The following is a 23,673-nucleotide window of genomic DNA, read 5'->3' as shown; positions in this document are numbered from 1 at the left end:
ACACTCTGGTAATACACACTTCAGTTAAATTACACACATAGTATTACTTCACACACTCTTGTATTTCAGTCACACACTCCATTCTATAGTTTAGTTGTATTGTTATTATCATTATTATTATATATATATATATATTTATTATATATATAATAAATTAGTGAACATTACTGCCCTCTGGTGTCTGTTTGCCATCACCTCGCATTTAGTCCAAACACAACAAGTTGTCCCTGGATGTCCATGAGCTAGACTGCTTTCTTGACCACGCTCCTTTGAACTTTGTCTTTGTCAGGTCTGACCAGCCTCCAGCTTGCCTTACGCAGCTAGTTTTTGTATTTGGTGTACATCTCTTTTCAGCTATCGCCTTTTGTCGTTTTTTTCCCACCTCAATATTAAAGACGTATTGACTGTTTGCACATTTCCGTCTCTGCATTTTTGAGATCCACACTCAAGATTCCTAACAAAGGGTTTTTAATGTCAAGAAGACACGCTATAATGAAATAAGAAAACTCAGCTGGCGGTGATGAAAAATACTTTGCATGGCGGTTGATGTCTTGTTAAGCTCAGACGGTCTCTGCGCATACATGCTGCATCTTATAACCGGGTGCGCCTAATGTACGGAATAATTCTGGTTTTGCTTACCGACCTCGAAGCAATTTTATTTGGTATATGGTGTAATGATAAGTGTGACCAGTAGATGGCAGTCAAACATAAGATATATGTTATGATCCGCTGCCCGGATCATAGTCTGTTTACGTTTTCGAATCACTTGTGTTTTCAGCACCTTTTGAGTTTGTGTGTTTTAGTTGCCATGACGGCAGATTACACTCACTTGCCTCTGGTTAGTGTTCGGGACGCTCACCTGTTGCCCGGGTACTAATCAGAGAGCTATTTAGTCTATGCCCTGGCCTCACTCGGTCTGGCTTCCTAATTTGCTACACGCAACAGTTGACGACTTTTGATTCCTGCTACCTGCATACTAGCTTCCACGCTAGGCTCTGTTTGTTACTAGCTTCCACGCTAGCCCCTTTGGTTTTTGCCTTCCGTGCTTTGAGCACGTTTTTGTTTGTTCCCGTCTGGTTTATTTCTTAAATAAATCATTTATTACCCGCAAGCTGTGTCCGAAGTCCGTCTGCATCCTGGGAGAACAAACCTCGCATCACCATGCAACCCTATCGTCACAAGATACGTAGACTGCAATATGATGGCAATATGACTCCAAAACCAACATTTTATATGTTCCACTGAAAATATAAAACACTACACACGGCGCTCAAAAATCAAAATGTTTTAGTACGACTTTGGTAAGCTATGAAGCCGCACCGCTTGATGGATTGTCGGCGCGTTAAACATACGAGTATTATTATGGTGTGTGTATAAGGTAAGGCATATTATCTGGTGTTTTGTTTCACATTATTATGCAAAAGCAACTTTTCTTACCATCTGATCTGTATTTGGGATCTGCATAAATCCTGAAAAATTGCGCGCCTCCGCCTTTGTAGTCCGTGCCGATACCGTAGTCGATAAGCTTCTTCTTTTTCTCTATCTTCTTGTTATGTGGCATTCATCCTCCGCTGTTGCCATTTCTAATATAAAGTACTGTAAAGTTCTAACTTATATCTGTCAGTAAACTCGCCAGGAAAGCGCAAAAACATACCGGTCTAGTGAGTTTACATTATTCACCCAAGGAACTTTAGTTATTAGAATTCCGGTCGGACGGTTTTCCCGGGACACATTTCATTTTTTGTTGTTGTTTCCGGATGAGGAGATGCTGCTCCGTTATTGATGTAAGTAAAGTCTGAATGTCATTAAAACAGTTAGCTCCATCTTTTGACACTTCTTACACTTCTTGCATGCTACACCGCTACAACAAAGATGACTGGGAAGGAGAAAACGCAGCCGAAGGTGAGCCACGTAAATAAGACCGCCCACAAAACTGCGAATCCTGAAGAGACTGTCAGAAAGCGGCTTGAGGATGATCTGTAAAACATAATCTATGCAACATTTTGACCAAAAAACCACCATTACATGTTATGTAGACCACAAAGAAGTGTTTTCCATTTAGAAAAAAATAAAATAATAATATGACTCCTTTATTGCGCCCTATAATCCGGTGCGCTTTATACATGAAAAAAGATGGAAAATAGACCAGTGCGCCTTATAAATAATAAATGATAAATGGGTTATACTTGTATAGCGCTTTTCTACCTTCAAGGTACTCAAAGCTACAACATAGGACAGCATTGCATGATGTTTCTGTCAAAATATGACTGTAATATTAGCATTGGAGCTCACATACTGCAGCTGTGGTAACATTTGTGTCCTTCTATTCCAAACTTTAAAGGGGCCCCATCATGCAAAACCAACTTTTCTTACCTATTTGTACATGCTGTTGTGCATTTGGGATCTGCATAAGTCCCGAAAATTTGAAATCAAAGTGTGAGGGCATTGCAGAGATATTTATAAAACAATCTTGCTGTTGAGGGTGTGGGGCTGCGAGGGTTGTGTTGTCACGGATGCGGAGGGAAGAGCAGGAAACGGCAGAAGCAGCAAGCAGGGAAGATGAATATTTATTCCAATAACAAAGGCAAAAGATAAACCTGGAAGCTACGGCAAAGCTCAACAAAGTACGAGCATGAGGGTGGCCGAGTAGCTTGCATAAATTAACATACTTTAGGAATAACAGGGTGGCAAACAAACGTAACTTGTCACGTGAAGCTAGCAATGATCCAGCGACTTGAGCTGGGTATCAACAGAAAATAAAGGTGAGTGATTAAAGGAAGAAACAGGTGAGGACACTAATCACTAAACAGAAACAGTAGTGTCTAATCAGCGCACCTAATCACAAAAAAGTGAACAAGGAAGGAGTACTGAGCACTTAACCTCAAATAATAACCAAAACACAAAACAAGATATGACCGGGGACATCAGTCATTACATTTGTCTTCCTATCTACTACGATGTGCAAAATTGGTGACATCAATAATCGTCAGTGGATTAACCATATATGGTATAAATCTACCCAGACTGCCTTGCGCGTGTCAGCCACTTTTAGTTTATGCGTGCGCATCAGTAGTTTAGACAACAACATTCCCAAGACTCGACTCCAAGAATGAAAAAGCTGTTATTAGACATGTTATGGGTTGTATTACCCAAAACAGAACACTACTCAAACATCCAGTCTCCTCTGAAGCAGTAGGGAGTCCCTGGCTAATTTTTTTGTTTTGCGGCAATGTGCCTTCAGCTCGAAAGAATTTGCTTCCAGTGTGTGCCAAGGAGAGTCCTGCTTCACCCTCAATATTTCACAAGAAGATGGATTTTCCGAAATGCGATGACTAATAACACCAGGCTAGAAATGTGTAAATGATTGATTTTTATGTGTAGCTAGCTTAGCCTTCTACTGTAAGACAATAGCATCACAGCCCTCTGGCAAGATAAAGAATGATTTTCCTAAAAACTTAATTGGATCAGTGCCTACTCTGTGTTTTGCAATGGGCGTTTAAATTATATAATCTGTTATTACATTCCAATGTAGCTTGTAGCGTACCTTATAGGCTTGACTAGGGATGATACTCGAAACCGGTTTTCCCGGTTTTTCGATAAGAAAAGAACCGAGTTCTCGGACTCGAATCCCTTTTTGAGAACCGGTACCCGTTATCTAGACCAGTGGTTCTCAACCTTTTTTCAGTGATGTACCCCCTGTGAAATTGTTTTTAATTCAAGTACCCCCTAATCAGAGCAAAGCATTTTTGGTTGAAAAAAAGAGATAAAGAAGTAAAATACACCACTATGTCATCAGTTTCTGATTTATTAAATTGTATAACAGTGCAAAATATTGCTCATTTGTTGTGGTCTTTCTTGAACTATTTGGAAAAAAATCTATAAAAATAACTAAAAACTTGTTGAAAAATAAACAGGTGATTCAATTATAAATAAAGATGTCTACACATAGAAGTAATCATCAACTTAAAGTGCCCTCTTTGGGGATTGTAATAGAGATCCATCTGGATTCATGAACTTAATTCTGAACATTTCTTCACAAAAAAAAGAAATCTTTAACATAAATATTTATGGAACATGTCCACAAAAAAATCTAGCTGTCAACACTGAATATTGCATTGTTGCATTTCTTTTCACAGCTTTTTTTGACAGACATTTAAAAAAATCTCACGTACCCCTTGGCATACCTTCAAGAACCCCCAGGGGTACGCGTACCCCCATTTGAGAACCACTGATCTAGACCACTATAGTAAAGAAAAAGAGTTGGTTCTTTATTCGAATCCCTCGGAACGAATCCCGTCCCGACCAGAAATGCTCCATATGACATCACAAGAAATGACGTCACGTAGCTCAGTCATTAGGCGCAGATAGCGAAAGCAGGAAAAAAATGGACGGGAAAAAGCGCTCCAAGGTGTAATAAAGTTCAAAACAAAAAAGGTATAATCCAATGAATAACTTTACTGAGAGATTTGAGCAGACTACAAACACATGACGAACACTTTTACGACCAACCGGAAACATAGCAACCAGGCTAGCAACGCACCTCCTTTACGGCAGCTGTCACAACGTTCTTAAGGCAACCGCAGCACATACATATATATATACAACAGATCTCCCTTTTTTAACTTTTGTTTTTCTTTCCTTGTAAACAAAATAAAATCACACTGTATATGTGTTGTCTGTCTAATTATAAATAATGCAGACGAGGCGTGTTGGCTTAGTTCTTGACGTTTACTTTCACAGCGTGCTCATAACCTCATTCTTACGTGACGACATGCAACACTTTTCGGGGCTACCGCGCATGCTCGTCACTCCCGTTGCATGCTGGGTAGTGTAGTTGTTATATTCCCTAGCTCATAACATCTTTCCCCCTATAAAGAAATAATGTTAACTCAATAAAGTGTATTTCTTTTATTAGCTTTAACTTTTCATTTTTTAGCATTGTAACCACATTTGCAAACAACTTTTCTCTTCATAGAATTTTCTTTCAATAAAGAAATAAAGTGCAAAAATGTCAAAGCATCATAACAAACAGTTATGTCAAATAGCAGCAGAAGTGCACTTTTTGGAGAGCTGTATTATTTTCAGTTTTGTGCCCAAGGGACTGATTTTATTTAACACTATATTATTATTTATACACCTATAGTGATCACAGAGACAGGTTGTTTTTGTGTTACTGTATATATTTGTTTTTCTGAAAAATCCCACTTAATATACTTTGGGTAACAACAGTCAATATTTATTTATTTTATTTTATTTTTTTAGGGGGGTAACAGTCAACATTTATTTATTTATTAGATAAAATTTTCTTATATAATACAAGTGAGCTTTTGTTAAACCAATTATTGTGTGTTTTTTTCCATATACAACAACCTATCTGGACTCGATAAGAGAATCGATAAGGAATCGGTTCGATAAGAGGATTCGATAATAGGCTCAAACTCGATAATTTCTTATCAAACATCATCCCTAGGCTTGACCCTCTAATTGTTTACAACTCGAAGCAGCCGTGCAGAGTACATAATATAGAATAAAACACATGTAAACGTCCAGAGCCTAAATGCACTTCTTGTGCCAAACACACACTGTCAGAGACAAGCATGACCATTAAAGGAACATACACACAAGTAGGGCTTACAAAAAGCACTTTTGCAACTGTTGGAACTGAACATGAAGGGTAGATCTTGACCAACACAAATCCACTATTGTAGGACCTCTGAGGCTTTTTTAAAACTGCTAAAATATAGAACGATAACTTTCTTCTTGGTAAGCATGGACCAGTATGAGATTCTAACAGTATGATAACCTAAAGCAAACATATCACAGTTTCACAATATTGTCTTATAATTAAAACCCTGAAATGTGTTATTTAGAAATTAATTGAAAAGAAGAGAAAATCCACTTTTCAGTCATTTTTAAATAATATGATATAACGTGATGAAAGCAGAGCATATGTATTTAAAATGGATAACTGAATTATTTGCAAATGAATAAATGATAAAGTGCAGCTCTTAATGCAGTCTATTGTTGCTAAACCTGCAAGGGTCCAGCCTCAGACTGATATTTTTTTTACTTCCCCCCTTCCCCAATGTCACCTTTTTCCCACCTTTTTAAGGAGCGCCTAAGTGAGGCTGATCCGTTGGCGGTCCCGTCTTGTCTCCCTGTAACGTATGTCTGCTCTTAGCGGGATTGTGCCGAAAATGTAATTTCAGTTCTTATGTGTCTTGTACATGTAAGAATGGACAATAAAGCTGATTGATTGATTGATTGATTGATTGATTGAACTCAAAAGTGTGTATTCGATGATTTTTAAATTTACCACCCCAATTGTGACTATTTTAGTGTTAGAGTAAAACATAAAATTGTGCCTGAGTTTCTATTCTTCAAATCATGTGAGCCAGCTTAGCATGCTCTATCTTTCTCAGTAACATGTTAGTATTTGTGTCACTAATGCCAGACACAAAGAAAGGGTAGTTAGTTCATGTGAAGATAGCATTAACTTTATCTTAAATGTAGCTTAGAGCAATTGATTGAGCTCGTAGATGCAAATGTTGGATGATCTTCTTCCTACACCGTGGCTGTCTGTAGTTTTACGATAGTGGCCGTCTGTATTTTTACGGTAGATGAAGTAGTCATTTTAAAAAGAAGGAAAAGTTCTGTGGACCACAAATCATCCTCCTTCATGCCACGGCCTGCAGAGCTGTGCGCAGGGGGAGCCTTCCTGTTACAGCGGTAAGTGACCTGATGGATTTTACTTTCACTTTTGCTTATATCATAATAGGGATGTAACGATTTGGAAAGTTTCATAACATTGCTATCGTGACCAAAATGATCATGGGTACCATTACACTATAAAAGATGGGACCCATGACCTCCCTGCTTGGCACTCAGCATCAAGGGTTGGAATTGGAGGTTAAATCACCAAAATGATTCCCGAGCGTGGCCACCGCTGCTGCTCACTGCTCCCCTCACCTCCCAGGGGGTGGAACAAGGGGATGGGTCAAATGCAGAGGGTAATTTCACCACTCCTAATGTGTGTGTGACTATCAGTGGTACTTTAACTTTTAACTTTAACTTTATTGCGGTATTGTTGAATGTGCTCCAAAAGTACCTATACTCAACATTGAAATCGTTTCAAAGTTTTTATTTTTATTTTTAAACAGACACACAGTTAAAAAACCCTACAATTTTGCATGTTTTGTGTTTATTTGGCTTCACCGATGATATATTAGTTTTAATATTTTATCCATTTTAATCGCCAAGCTTTTATTGTTTTAAATATTGGTTTGTACTATAGTACTTTAGAATTTATTTCAATGAAATGTGCAGTACAAATAAAATGTATTATTATTATTATTATTATTAGGGACGGGAATCAAAAACCAGTCCAGTGTATCAATTCCTTGGAATCTCTCAATGGTTCTTACTGGTGGAAATTACATCATCATGCACCATGCGTAATGACTTCAGATCACAAAATGTGGGTGGCCGGGCAGAACAAACACTAACATTTCACAAGAAAAGATTGCTACAGCGCTACTTGATAAATTATAAGGCTGCAATTTCATCAAGAGGAGGACACAAAAGCAATATGCTGAAACATTTGAACACACAGCATGCAACAACTATAAATGAAAGTCACCTTTTTGAACCGCTCCGACTTCATCCCAGTCAGCAGTAACGCGAGCACGTCATTTGAATACAATAACTCACCGCCTATTATGCTAGCGCTATTATTTGTTCAAATGAAATTAATGCCTTCTCAATTCGATGAGTATGAGAAGAAAATGATTTTGACTGGCTGCAAGCCGGGCAGTGCTCGGTCCAGTTGACCTCTGCCGCTAGACAAATGTCACCGAGCAGCGACTGAGTTTGTGGTCAAAAGCTTGCATCCATTTGCTACAGTAGTAGATACTCCTAATTTTCGGTAGGTGAATGTTCAATCGTAGTCAGAGAAAAGTTGCATGTTTTCCTCCCACCAGATTTTCTCTCAATCATTATACAAGTTAAACAAAAAAATATGAATATTGTGTACAAGTCCATTCATGTCAGCAGTTAACTTCAAATGTGAAACTAATATATTAACTCATTACATGGAAAGTGAAGTATGTCAAGTCTTTATTTTGATGATATTGGCTTTACACTTTTTGAAACCCCAAGAGATTTTCATTTCAAGGTGTTAATGAACTGTAAGCCACAATCATCAAAATTATAACCAATAAAGGCGTGACATATCTCACGTTGCATGTAATAAAATCACATGTTACAAAATGTTACATTCTTGTGTAATTTCTACATTATTTATTTTGTGGAATTCTAAAGAAGAATATTTATTTATTACATTTATTTTTTTAAATGTACCTTTTTATTCTTCTATGCTACGTATGTGACCTCGTAGTAGGCTTTGTAAGTTCATGTTACCTCGAAACTCAACAACGTTGAGGCTAATCCACCTTTTCTTTGGTTTTTTTTCCAAATAAAAATCGATAAGAGAACCGTTAAGGGAGCAAATCGTTTAGCAAAATCGAAAGTGGAATTAGAACTGGAAAAATCGTATCAATTCCCATCCTTGATTATTATTATCTATTATTTCTGGCAGGCGTTCTGTCCATCGCACCGTAAAAACACCTCAGTCTCATAAAGAACGATCATCCTGTCCGAAGGAAGCACAGCTTGTAGGGTCAATGTGCACAATTTAATTGCTTAACTGCTCAGACAGCAATGAGTTTATATAAGTTTAGCGTGGGGTATGTCGTTTCTTATTGGGGAAAGATACTATTGTTTCTTGTGTTCATGTGTGCAGTTATTAATCACGTTTTACCGTGGTTATCAATAATACCGCTTATTGTTAGATCCCTATACCAAACGAATGGGATGGTAGGAAGGAAAATGTTAGTGGTTTTAAAACAGTCATGCTTTAAAACTGCGGGTTTAAAATTGGTAACTGCCCCATGCCTACTTCATGGTTATATTGTTTAGAATTAAGAAGACAGAGGAAAAAAACAACCTTTATAAAATACTTGTTTAGACAGGCAATTGATAAAAAGAGCAGCCAGCCTGTAGTTCTTTGTGTTTCAATAATGACCCTCAATCAGCTTAGTCCAAAATGCCTTCAGATTGGAAACTTGCTTGTCTGTGTGCCGCTAATTGACGAGTTGTAAGAAACTGGTGGCACAAAAATGCAGGGAATAGATCAAATAAATTAATCAATGTTGCCGTTAACGCACTTTTTGTGTCTTTTTACGCATTGAAATCAGAAAGGACATACATTTCCAGAGTCTGCGCGTCCCCTGGTCGTGGATTTTTTAATTTTTTTACCGACACTGAAACCCAAAACTCGGGTTTGCTTGTTTTTTTATCGATTATCGCTTTCCGCCGGTGTTTTGTTTTGTTTATATTTGCCGGTGTTGTGCCAAAATGTGCTTGCCTGCCAAAAATGTATTTCCTTCCCGGGAGCGTGCACAGCTCGCAAAACCTGCATTTCTTCGCTTTGTCTGTCCACAGCGGATTACTAGGTGTAAGACAAACACTTTATCTTTGTGGTTATTGTAACGCTACGTGTTTGACATTATTTAAGCCTTTATCGTGTCCGGAAAATGACAAGTTTGCCGTTTCTGTGGTATTAATGAGATTTAAAGGACTGTTGTTAGTCCGATGTTGATGTGATAAAACCCTTTTTCTTGTTTGGAAGATACATACAATTGTAACTGTTATTTCTTCCTGCACATAATACATATCTATAAAGTGTTTGGATGTATTCATTTATGTAAAATTGTCATTAAATGTAATATTGCCTGACAAAAAGTGATTCAACGTAATATTTTGATATTTACACATCGCATATTTGACTACAATACCCTATGAGCATTACATATATCAAAATGTAGTACCTACTGTACTGTTTACTTGTTGAAATACCCTTTACAAAGCAAAAATCTACCCAAACAACCACTTTGCTGCTGTCAAAAATGTATTTCAAGTAATATTTTGATACTGACACATCTTATCTCTGCATATTTTACTAGAATACCCTTATGGGCATTACATATATATATACCTACTGTACTGTTTACTTGTTGAAATACCCTTCGAATAAATGTTTTTGTTTGGGTAGTTTTTAGCTTTGTAAAGGGTATTTCAACAAGTAAACAGTAGAATATTTACTTGATTTTGATATATGTAATGCTCATAAGGGTATATTTTAGTCAAATATGCAGAGATGAGATGTGTCAGTGGTCCTCGTCAGCCAGAGAACTTTGATTTTGGGGCGGCAGCGATAAAGTTTAGATCCATGAAGGAAGAAGAAAGTGAATGAATGTTTATAACTGAATACATTTACATATGCAGAAAAGTAACGTTTATGACAACCTTTTTCCAAAACAATATAGAATGTGAGATATAACAGGATAATGCATACAGAACATTTATCATTTGATTTCAAATCGGTTACAAAAAAGTGGGACACCAAAAATTTACTGTGGGACCCCATTTTTATGACTTGATGGGGTTCTTGGGACCCCATTTTGAAAATTCCTAGCGCCAACACTGTTAATGGTTAGTCTTGTCCTCAGCCAGAAGTTTAAAAAGAACATACAACTGGTTCACAACTTGCTTTTTTAAAGTAATTTTCAGTTTGAGGACAAAATTCAGAGAATTATTTCTGTAGGCCTGTGAATCAAAGTGCAGAAGAATGTTTAATTGAAGTGCTGCAGTGATGACATGCGTGGACATGCGTGGGGCAGGCAGCACTATGGCTGTCTAGATAACACAAGGCTTTAATCAGCGGGCTCTAAGGTACATTAGGTAAGGTGAATACACATGGAGGAAGCCAGGATCAAAGGACAAGATCACTTCATCTGATAAGCCAAGAAGACATTTCTAAAATTCTGAGTTTTAGTCACAGACCTGGGGGAAATCGCCATTCCTGGGGAGATTGAGGCAGGAGAAATCCATGTCTGAGAATGCAGAGTATATGTCAATCGGGACATCCGGCGAAGTGGCGGTGGTAGCGCTGCTGCTGTTCAAGTGGTATTGCCTGAAGGAGAGAGGTAGGGTTTAGTTTTCCAATTATGTTGTACATCCAGGGCTATTTCTGAATGGTGGTGTGGAACAGCTTAAGAAAAAAATCTACCTGTTTTGCTACAAGGACCATCATTCACCTCTATTGTTCTTTCAACCTGATACGCTACAGCAAACAACCATTAACCCAAGCAAATGAAATTGTACCTTGCATGAGTGTAGTTAATTTTATCATTACTAAGACAACTGAACGAACACACCCTGGACCAAAGCAAATCTTTGTTCAGGTTGAACTGTGTGCGTTCCCACTTTGCTGGTCTACCAATCACGTGCCAGGGCTTAGGCTCAGAGGAACCGCGCTATTTGCAGCATTTGTCTACCGTGTCCTCAAAGAGGGGTCAGAGATCATAGCAACACTACAGTGCATCGCAAAAAAAGGTCAAAAGCTATTGCTGGAATTATCAAACATCATTGTTTTACATGAGCTCTTTCAAAATAAAATTGAAAAAAAAACAAAAAAAACTTTCATAATGATGTTGGGACATTTGATCCAGCAAATGTCCTTGTGTGATTTTGCAATCAAAAGGAAACATTTTTCCAGACTGGAAATCCCCTTTTTTGCCCTGAAGCCATCACATGACACACAATGTGAGAGTGATATTAGTGCATCAGAGGGTCCCTGGCAACTCAGCCTCGGCTGCTTTCCGATAGCATAAGATTGATTTGCAATTATATCCAAGTACTTCATCGTCTGTAGTTGCACAAAAAGCACCTGTTCTTCGTCGTCACAAGTTCACAAGTGCCTGCTTAAGATCACCTGGTCGGCGAAGCTTGTACAAACTTTGACACATCAAAATGAATGAATGATCTTTATTGTCATTGTGCATGTACAGGTACAGGTCCAACGAAATTTAGATTGCTTCCCTGAGGTGCTTTGCATTTTTTTTAAAAAGAAGAAACCACACAATATACAAAAACAACACAATATACACAATATGCAATATACAATGTGGCTTAAGACCACTCTAGGAGGCAATGTAAAAGAAAATGAGACAGTAAAAAGTATAAAGTGACTAGAGAGGAGTAATGCTGAATCCCAGTGTGCTAAGGGGGTGGGAGTCAGCATTTCCTACCTCCTATGCTGTGCAGGCTTTTTATTGTGGATTAATTGTGTGAATAAATATGATAAATATTGTCCAGTTGGCATGTAATCGCTGATTGCACAGTCCCGGATCGTGATTGACCGGTGGCTTCCTCATGTTGCACGTGAGGGAGTTTTAGTTTTTTGTTTTTTTTACAATTTAGCTGCGTTTAGTGCAGTTATGGCCCAGGGGTAGAAACTAGAAAATGATCAGACATGTTAAACCAGTTTTGTTAGGTGTTGAGTAAGTACAGCACAACCTACAAAGTCCAACCTATCCATTCTAGGAAGAAGTTGATGACGATTAATTAGTTCCAAGCTGAGACTGTTTTCATTGTAAAAACGTTGTTTTAACTGTTTACATTGCATACTTCTCAAATTTTCTTTTAGTCAAGACAATATTTTTTATATAACCGATGGAATTTTTACCTTTCCTTACATGGTTACATTGCAGCTGTCATAATATCATAAAATACATTAACCGCTCTAATATTTAACCAAATTAGGCAAAGTAGAGGAACAGCTGTGTGATATGTCTAAGAAAACTGTATGACAATATAAGTGTTTTGTAGTAGTCTATATCAATAATTATTGATATTTTGTGTGACTAATCTAAAGTAAGGACCAGGATATATTAAATGCAAACATTTCTATTTAACTGTAATCTTTGTATAATTATATGAATCAATCAATCAAAGTGTATTTATATAGCCCTTAATCACAAGTGTCTCAAAGGGCTGCACAAGCCACAACGACATCCTCGGCTCAGATCCCACATCAGGGAAAGAAAAAACTCAACCCAATGGGATACAATGAGAAACCTTGGAGGGGACCGCAGATGTGCAGATTATAGCCTCAGCTATCGAGGCAGAAAATAAATGAAATGTCGATACAACCACGGAAAGCACTCAATGTAAACAGAGTTCTAAAACCTCATTGAACACATAATAATAACCTCTTCTAATTAAGGTGCAAAAAAAGGAATATGTAAGAAATGCTTATTTTAACAAAACAGTTCAAAAGTGGGAAAATGTAAATATAGACAAACCTGAGAAGAACTATTTTTCTGCAGGTTTAGTGCCTAGAGCAGGGGTAGGGACCCTATGGCTCTCGAGCCAGATGTGGCTCTCTTGATGACTGCATCTGGCTCTCAGATAAATCTTAGCTGACATTGCTTAACACGATAAGTAATGAATAATTCCGCTGGTAATCACAGTGTTAAAAATAACATTCAAAATATAAAACATTCTCATGCATTCTTATACATCCATCCGTTTTCTACCGCACCTGTTCAAGAAGTCGTAAAGGTAAGAAGTATTTTATTTATTATTGGTTAGCTTCAGAATAACATCCATCCATCCATGGATGGGTGGATAGCTTCAGAATAACAATGCTATTAAAAAGAATAAGAGACTTATTATACTCTAAACATGTTGGTCTTACTTATAAATGCACGCATTTAGTTGTATTCAGTGTTAAAAAATAAAGATATGGCTCTCACGGATATATATTTTAAAATATTTGGCTTTCATGGCTCTCTCAGCCAAAAAGGTTCCCGACCCCTGGCCTAGAAGTTACAGTTTAGGTTGGTTTGGTATTATTACTTGATGGGCACGAGTGCCTTGCATATTGTATTTTACAGACCACATAAATCAGAATACAGTCCATTTAAAATAATCCAAAAAACTGCTATACTGTCGAGGTGAATGTTCCTGTTTTATCGACAATCTCTCCGCTCTCTGCAGCACTCATTTTCAGTTTCCCTTCTCACTTTATGCAAATAATAAACCGTGAGAAAAACAAGATGGCGCAACCAAACTTGATACTGGTATTGGCTGTTATAGAGTGTCACGCTCACTGATCACTTCCTGTCATGCTCGGTTACCAGGGAGTGAATGCCTTTGATAATGCAACACATTTTGTTTTGCAACTTCCGGTATCTTCTGACAGAGAAGAAAAAAATATGCGGATATGATGCCATCATGTAATTTATAATTCAATATTCTAATAAAAAGGCTGGATAAACGTTATACATACATTTAAAGACAAATATTTGTGTTGTGCTTTTTCTCATTACATGATGTGTTTAGCTCTAATTTTCCATTTTTTATGCGTCTTTATGGTGCTGAAAACACCCACATTTCCTGGGTGGTCCACGTGTAATCAAATGGACTCCTCCACTTGACTTAATCATAAATGTATAAATAAATAAATTAAATGATAAATGGGTTATACTTGTATAGCGCTTTTCTACCTTCAAGGTACACAAAGCACTTTGACAGTATTTCCACATTCACCCATTCACCCACTGATGGCGGGAGCTGCCATGCAAGGCGCTAACCAGCAGCCATCAGCAGCAAGGGTGAAGTGTCTTGCCCAAGGACACAACGGACGTGACTAGGATGGTAGAAGGTGGGGATTGAACCCCAGTAACCAGCAACCCTCCGATTACTGGCACAGCCACTGTACCAACTTCGCCACGCATTTGTTGTGTGAAACATGTATAATAAAAGACCATCCATCCATTTTCTACCGCGTGTCCTTCTCGGGGTCATGGGTGTTGCTGGAGCCTATCCCAGTCAAATACAAAAATATAGCTATTTAGTGTAATGATTGGACTCATGTGAAATAGTTCTTCAATGCACAATTACATTTCTGCATTTCATGGATTCATACGCAGGCGCAAAGGGGGTGCATGAATTCCAATAGGGAGCACGTTTCGGCCAGAAATGTTAGCACCTGATGGTAAAGTGTCTCCAGACTCTATTTAGCATGATGGCTAGATGCTAGTGTGACTCTAAAGAAATAAGCATAGCAATTTGTTGTCCAAGGGCATAAAAATTAGTTTAACATTTGCGGGGTACACATACTGTATTGGTAATACCTACTCAGTGGCCTAGTGGTTAGAGTGTCTGCCCTGAGATCGGTAGGTCGTGAGTTCAAACCCCGGCCGAGTCATACCAAAGACTATAAAAATGGGACCCATTACCTCACTCAGCATCAAGGGTTGGAATTGGGGGTTAAATAACCAAAAATGATTCCCGGGCGCGGCCACCGCTGCTGCTCACTGCTCCCCTCCCCTCCCCTCACAGAGGGTGATCAAGGGTGATGGGTCAAATGCAGAGAATAATTTCGCCACACCTAGTGTGTGTGTGACAATCATTGGTACTTTTAACTTTAATTGGATGGATCCAAAAAGAGTTTGAGCAGAAATATGTCATATAGGAATTAACTATGGACGCAAAACATTCACAAAATGCTTAGTCACATGTACTGTGTTTAAAGTACCGTATTTTCCAGACCATAGGGCGCACCGGATTATAAAGCGCACTGCCGATGAGCGGGTCTATTCAGGTCTATTTTCATACAAAAGGGTCGCATTAAAGGGGTCATATTATCTTTTTTTTTCTAAATGCAAAACACTTCTTTGTGATCTACATAACATGTAATGGGGGTTCTTTGGTCAAAATGTTGCATTATGTTTTCCAAGTCAATTCCTGAGCGTCGCTTCAGGATGCGCCGTTTTGTCGTCGGTCTTATTTATGTGGCTCATCCCCGAAAGCGTCTTCTCCCGCCATCTTTGTTGTAGCGGTGTAGCGTGCAAGGATAGGAGAACACACTTCTACAGAGCAGAAAATATCTTGTGGCGTACCTCAGGGATCAATACTTGGATCAAAATTGTTCAATCTCTATATAAACGACATTCGTAAAGTTACAAAGGACTTCAAGTAAGTATTATTTGCAGATGACACAACTGTGTTTTGTTCAGGAGAGAACACACAAGAGCTAATACAAATAATAACAGAAGAAATGAACAAATTAAAAAGATGGTTTGACAAAAACAGACTATTGTTGAATCTCAGTAAAACTAAAATAATGCTATGTGGTAACAGTAGAAGGGAAAGTCAAATACAAATAGACGGAGTAGATATTGAAAGGGTAAAATAAAACACATTTTTGGGTATAATAATAGATGATAAAATTAATTGGAAATCTCATGTAAAAAATATACAACCTAAAGTAGCAAGAAACACGTAAATAATGAATAAAGCAAAACATGTTCTAGACCAAAAAATCACTTCATATTCTTTACTGCTCACTAGTGTTACCATATCTGAATTATTGTGTAGAAATATGGGGAAATAACTACAGATGCGCACTTCATTCATTAACGGTGTCACAAAAAAGATAAATTAGAATAATACATGAAGTTGTATATAGAGAACATACAAACCCTTTACTTATTGAATCACAAATATTGAAGTTCAACGATTTGGTGAATTTGCAAATAGCTAAAATTATGTATAAAGCAAACTATAACCTGCTACCCAAGAATGTACAACAATACTTCTCAACAAAAGAGGAGAAACAAAACCTTAGAAGAAAATCTAATTTAAAACATGTGTATGCTCATACAACACTTAAAACCTTTAGCATATCTGTATGTGGAATTAAATTATTATTAAAATACAAAGAAATCAAACAAAGCACCAATATGATTCAGTTTAAGAGACTGTTCAAACGACAAGTGTTCACAAAGTACACAGAACCATAATTATGATGAACATCTTGAACCCCTTTTGAGATAAAGATTATTTATGTATTTAATATGTGTTTACTTACTATGGTATATTATTATTATTATTATTTTATTTTTTTTAAAATTGTATATTATTTATTTATTCACTGTTCTGTTACAGAGAACAAGGAAATGCTATGGTATGAAAACGGGTAGGATTAAATAAGATCAGCTTCTCCCTACTTCTTTTCGGACGTGCTGTAATGAAACAACTGGAAATATGTGATGCGTTACATTGTATCGTATGCATGTTCCAAATATACTGAAACTGAACTGAAAATTTGTCAAGTCCTTATCATACTGGCATAGATGTGAGTTATATTTCAAAACCTGGAGAGAAGAGTACAACAAAGGACTCCTAGTCCTCAACTGAAACATGATATTTGCTCAGTAACTTGTACAAAATGTTTGTCTTCACCAGCAATCCAAGAACATGGTATTAGGGAATACATAAAGCCAGAACTAAATGACTCTTAGGGATTACCAAATATTGATTTACACAACACATAACATAATAAACATGGCATGAAACTTCTACTTTCCTCTCAGCAGTTTTTTCTTTAAAGCAGCACAATTATGAAATAGGAACATCTTTGCTATCAACAGGCTTCAATAATCTATATAGTCTGGCTGCAGGCACTGTCAGCAAGTCAGAAGGCAGTTTATAGTTAAGTGGCCTATCTGGCATACCTCGATGTACATCAAAGAGCACATGTTACAAAAGAGTATTTTGTTGGCAAACCTTTCTGAAAAGTGCAGTCAAAATTAGTAAATAAGTAATATTGCTGCATAAATTTAGCCCTCTTGATCTATGGCAGAACTAAGTGTAAAAACATGTCTAATAGATGCAGTTCTATTTTCATGATATCATCATCCTGACCTGACAAAATGCATTCACATGATCAACAGTTGCGATGCGCGGGGCATTACCACAACTTACACAGGCTCTATTGTGCTCATGCATACGTTTCTTTGAGAGTCACCTTTCATTTTGCTATGATGCCATAAAGGCTAGAGAGAGTGCAAGAATAAAGCAGTGATAGGGTTTTTTTTTACTTCACGTGGCTCCTGAGCTCCCCCTACAGTTTTAATGTGGAATTTAAAACATGCTTATAATTAATGCAAGCGAATCCAAAGAGGAATGCAGTACCTCTGACAGAGTGACCATAACCTACTCAGTAGCCTAGTGGTTAGAGTGTCCACCCTGAGATCGGTAGGTTGTGAGTTCAAACCCCAGCCGAGTCATACCAAAGACTATAAAAATGGGACCCATTACCTCCCTGCTTGGCACTCAGCATTAAGGGTTGGAATTGGGGGTTAAATCACCAAAAATGATTCCCGGGTGCAGCCACCGCTGCTGCTCACTGCTCCCCTCACCTCCCAGGGGGTGGAACAAGGAGATGGGTCAAATTCAGAGGACAAATTTCCCCACACCTAGTGTGTGTGTGACAATCATTGGTACTTTAACTTTAACTTAACAATTAGGATCTTGGTCACCTCCCTGACTAGAGCCCTTCTCTCCCGATCGCTTAGTTTAGACGGCCGGCCAGCTCTTGGAAGAGACCAGGTGGTTCCAAACTTCTATTGATTGAGGCCACTGCGCTCATTATGACCTTAAAGGCAAGCAGATATTTTTCTGTACCCTTTCCCAGATTTGTACCTCGAAACAATCCTGTCTAAAAGGTTTACAGACAATTTTTTCGACTTCATTCTTGGTTTGTGTTCTGCCATGCACTGACAAGTGTGGGACCTGATATATAGACAGGTGTGCCTTTCCAAATCAAGTCCAACCAGTTTAATTTACCAAAGCTGGAGGAACATTTCAAGAATGCTCAGATTAAACATGATGCACCTCATCTCACTTTTGAGCTTTGTGGCTCAGGCTGTGAATACTGTATTTTCTGGACTATAAGGCGCACTTGAAATCTTTTTTTCCCCTCAAAACTCGACAGAGCGCCTTATAACCTGGTGCGCCTAATGTACAGAATAATTCTGGTTTTGCCCACCGACCTCGAAGCAATTTTATTTCGTACATGGTGTAATAACTGTGACCAGTAGATGGCAGTCAAACATAAGAGATATGCGGTAAGAGGTATGATGGCAATATGGCTCAAGTAAACAACACCAACATTTTATATGTTCCATTGAAAATATATATACTACTAAATATATATTACACATGGCACTCAAAAATCGTTCAAAATGTTATAGTACGACTTTGGTAAGCTATGAAGCCGCACCGCTTGATGGATTGTCTGCGCATTAAACATACAAGTATTATTATGGTGTGTGTATAAGATAAGACATATATCAGGCGTTTTGTTTCGCAATATTATGCAAAAGCAAATGTTATTATCTTCTGGTACCTGCTGATGTTTATTTGGGATCTGCATAAATCCTGAAAAATTGCGCGAGTCCGCCTTTGTAGTCAGTGCCAACACCGTAGTCGATAAGCTTCTTCTTTTTCTCTATCTTTTTGTTATGGGGCATTCACGCTCTGCTGTTGCCATTTCTAATATAAAGTAGTGTACAGTTCTGATTAGAGATGTCCGATAATGGCTTTTTTGCCGATATTCCGATATTGTCCAACTCTTAATTACAGATTCCGATATCAACTGATACCGATATATACAGTCGTGGAATTAACACATTTTTATGCCTAATTGTGTTGTGATGCCCCGCTTGATGCATTAAACAATGTAACAAGGTTTTCCAAAATAAATCAACTTTTATCATAAATAAATCAAAGTTATGGAAAAAAATGGCAACATGGCACTGCCATATTTATTATTAAAGTCACAAAGTGCATTATTTTTTTTAACATGCCTCAAAACAGCAGATTGGAATTTGGGACATGCTCTCCCTGAGAGAGCATGAGGAGGTTGAGGTGGTGGTGGTGGGGGGGGGGGGAGGAGTTAGGGGGTTAGGGGGTTAGGGGGGTGTATATTGTAGCGTCCCGGAAGAGTTAGTGCTGCAAGGGGTTCTGGGTATTTGTTCTGTTATGTTTATGTTGTGTTACGGTGCGGATGTTCTCCCGAAATGTGTTTGTCATTCTTGTTTGGTGTGGGTTCACAGTGTGGTGCATATTTGTAACAGTGTTAAAGTTGTTTATACGGCCACCCTCAGTGTGACCTGTATGGCTGTTGACCAAGTATGACTTGCATTCACTTGTGTGTGTGAAAAGCCGTAGATATTATGTGATTGGGCCGGCAGGCAAAGGCAGTGCCTTTAAGGTTTATTGGCGCTTTGTACTGCTCCCTACGTCCGTGTACACAGCAGTGTTTTAAAAAGTCATAAATTTTACTTTTTGAAACCGATACCGATAATTTTGAAACCGATACCGATATATTACATTTTAAAGCATTTATCGGCCGATAATATCGGCAGTCCGATATTATCGGACATCTCTAGTTCTAACTTATATCTGTCAGTAAACTCACCATGAAATCGCTAAAACATACCGGTGTAGTGAGTTAAATTATTCACCCAAGGAACTTTAGTTATTAGAGAGTTCCGGTCGGACGGTTTTTCACGGGACACATTTGTTGTTGTTTCCGGATGAGGAGATGCTGCTCCATTATTGATTTAAGTAAAGTCTGAATGTCCTTAAAACAGTTAGCTCCATCTTTTGACACTTCTTCCACTCCCGTCCTTGCACGCTACACCGCTACAACAAAGATGGCGGGAAGAAGATGCTGCCGAAGGTGAGACACGTAAATAAGACCGCCCACAAAACGGCGCATCCGGAAGCGACTTTCAGAAAACGGCTTGAAGATGATCTGTAAAACATAATGTATGCAACATTTTGACCAAAGAACCACCATTACATGTTATGTAGACCACAAGGAAGGGTTTTACATTTAGAAAAAAAAATAAAAATAATATTCCTTCTTTAATGCGCCTGAAATCCGGTGCGCCTTAAATATGAAAAAAGATAGAAAATAGACCATTCATCAGCAGTGCGCTTTATAATCCGGTGTGCCCTATGGTCCGGAAAATACGGTACCTATGCACATGTGATTAATTAGTTGTTTTATTTTTAATACATTTGGAAAGAATTCTAAAAAAATACACATTGTCACATTGGCATTATGGAGTATTGTGTGTATAAATTTGAGGACAAAAATTATTTTATTCCATTTTGGAATAAGGCTGTGATGCAACAAAACGTGGAACAACTGAAATGCTGTGAATCTTTTCCGGTTGCACTGTACACACCTGCTTTGCCAGAGATGTAGCACAGGCAAGCTGTGCTTCCTAAGTAGCAACTTTATCATTATATTTAGCAAGTTTTGGTATGCATTAAAAGTGAAAGACACGGGTGTGTATTGCATTGTGCATTTACGTTGTAATCAAGTACAAGCGGTCAAGAAAAACACATTTTCCGTGCGAGTGACAGCGGAGATCCGCCTACATGCAGTGTGTGGAAATATGTGTTACCATAATAATAATAAGAATAATAAAAGGGGAATTTCCCCTCGGGGATTAATAAAGTATTTCTGATTCTGATTCTGATAACAAAGTGCTGATGAAGAGAGATAGCTCAAAGAAAAACAATGACAAAGTGGACAAGAGCGAAGACGAGACAAGCTGTGATTACTAAAAGTATTTCCCCTAATAGACGCATTTAGGCTAGAAAATGGGTTTATTTGAGAACTTAATTAATCCAACAAATTAATTGATGAATTACAAAAATAATCGATAACTGCAACCCTCGTAGAATATCCGATTACTAAGATATTTGAGAGCTGCAGCCCTACCTACAACTGAAGTATGTGAGGATGTTGTATCTTTGCATCCCTAATGTTTAAATACCGTATTTTTCGGACTATAAGTCGCAGTTTTTTTCATAGTTTGGCCGGGGGTGCGACTTATACTCAGGAGCGACTTATGTGTGGAATTATTAACACATTAACGTAAAATATCAAATAATATTATTTAGCTCATTCACGTAAGAGACTAGACGTATAAAATTTCATGGGATTTAGTGGTTAGGAGTGACAGATTGTTTGGTAAACGTATAGCATGTTCTATATGTTATAGTTATTTGAATGACTCTTACCATAATATGTTACGTTAACATACCAGGCACGTTCTCAGTTGGTTATTTATGCCTCATATAACGTACACTTATTCAGCCTGTTGTTCACTATTCTTTATTTATTTTAAATTGCCTTTCAAATGTCTATTCTTGGTGTTGAGTTTTATTAAATAAATTTCCACCAAAAATGCGACTTATACTCCAGTGCGACTTATATATGTTTTTTTTCCTTCTTTATTATGCATTTTCGACCGGTGCGACTTATACTCCGAAAAATACGCTAACTCCATTATTTCTTATGTAAAATAATCCCCCCCAAAAAAGGAAAACACAAATGCATTTTGACACCAAATTGATCGCCCTTAACAACAGTGAGTGGTTTATGTCACCCATGTGTTATAGGTGAGGCACTCTTGTAACCCATGACTGACCAGGTACTAGCAATAGTACTGTGTAGTACCTGCTTTTGCCAATAGAAAAGTCTTATAGGGGAACTGCACTTTTTTAGGAATTTTTTTAACAATCATTATGAAGGACGGATGGATTTTTTAATGCATTCTAAAGCGGAGCCAATTGGAGCTCTACAATTCCGCCCATAAAATCAGATAAATAACCATTCAAAAAGCGGCAACAATACTCAATTTACATTTCGTGTATTAGTGATATTGTTATTATAAGCGCTAACGCAGACCAACTGTTTATAGCGACGTAATCCCTTCCGTTTGTCCCTATGTTTACCTCATTGAGTGGTCTGCTATTTCCTCGCTTCCCTGCTCCCTGAAAGTTTTTTCTACATCATATATCATGCCTCTCACCTGGAAAGTAGATGGCTGAGAATATAACCCTGAAAAGTTGGGACACTTTGACCGCAATTTAGGACCTGGAACTGGCAAGAAGAACGACACGAAAAGCGATTGTAGTTTACGACACATTTTTCACCTAAATGGGAATATATGAACTTCCTAGAAGTCGGCATCCTAATGACAGCAGACCTTGTACAGTAAGTGATGTTGTATTGTGTTTGTTGGCTCTCATGAAGTCTGCAGTGAGCAGAAATCAGTGATGAAGAAGGGAAAAAAAGCAAATGTTGTGATGTGTTTTTGAAATGAATGTGTCGCTTATGCTTAAAATGATCAAAATATCCATCCATCCATCCATTTCCTACCGCTTGTCCCTTTTGGGGTTGCGGGGGGTGCTGGAGCCTATCTCAGCTGCATTCGGGCGGAAGGCGGGGTACACCCTGGACAAGTCGCCACCTCATCACAGGGCCAACACAGATAGACAGACAACATTCACACACTAGGGCCAATTTAGTGTTGCCAATCAACCTATCCCCAGGTGCATGTCTTTGGAGGTGGGAGAAAGCCGGAGTACCCGGAGGGAACCCACGCAGTCACGGGGAGAACATGCAAACTCCACACAGAAAGATCCCGAGCCCGGGATTGAACTCAGGACTACTCAGGACCTTCGAAATTGTGAGGCACATGCACTAACCCCTGTGCCACCGTGCAATATGTCAATATTAATTTCTTTAATAAATGTGCATGTTACTCCATATATTACATGTACATATACTCTATATGTTACATATATACTTACAACATATATATATATATATATATATATATATATATATATATATATATATATATATATATATATATAAAACCCTATTAAAAGGTGTTTACATTTTATAGGGGTTCTATAGGCAGAATTGAACAGCTCCCATAGGCTCCTTTGCAAGCAGACTTTTGATTAAATGTATTTAATATTTACAATGTATTTTTTTAAAATCCATCCGCCGTCATGTCTTTCATAATGATTGTGAACGATAGGCAAAATTCCAAAGAAAGTGCAGTTCCCCTTTATTAGGCACCTGTGCTGAGTACATCCTAC

At 38.0% G+C, this 23,673-nt stretch overlaps 1 protein-coding gene across 1 annotated transcript in view; it reads right to left on the bottom strand.

The window, feature by feature from the left end:
* LOC133644101 (protein strawberry notch homolog 2-like) overlaps positions 1-23,673 on the bottom strand; it is a 150,594-nt gene that overhangs the window by 54,079 nt on the left and 72,842 nt on the right. Inside the window, exon 4 of the mRNA XM_062038423.1 lies at positions 10,903-11,032. Within this exon, the coding sequence (XP_061894407.1) occupies positions 10,903-11,032 (130 nt within the window). The remainder of the gene's footprint in view (positions 1-10,902; positions 11,033-23,673) is intronic.

This window comes from Entelurus aequoreus, linkage group LG27, assembly GCF_033978785.1.
Source record: "Entelurus aequoreus isolate RoL-2023_Sb linkage group LG27, RoL_Eaeq_v1.1, whole genome shotgun sequence".
NCBI lineage: Eukaryota > Metazoa > Chordata > Actinopteri > Syngnathiformes > Syngnathidae > Entelurus > Entelurus aequoreus.
The sequence above is the reverse complement of the archived record's forward strand: the minus strand, read 5'-3'. Positions and strand labels throughout refer to the sequence as shown.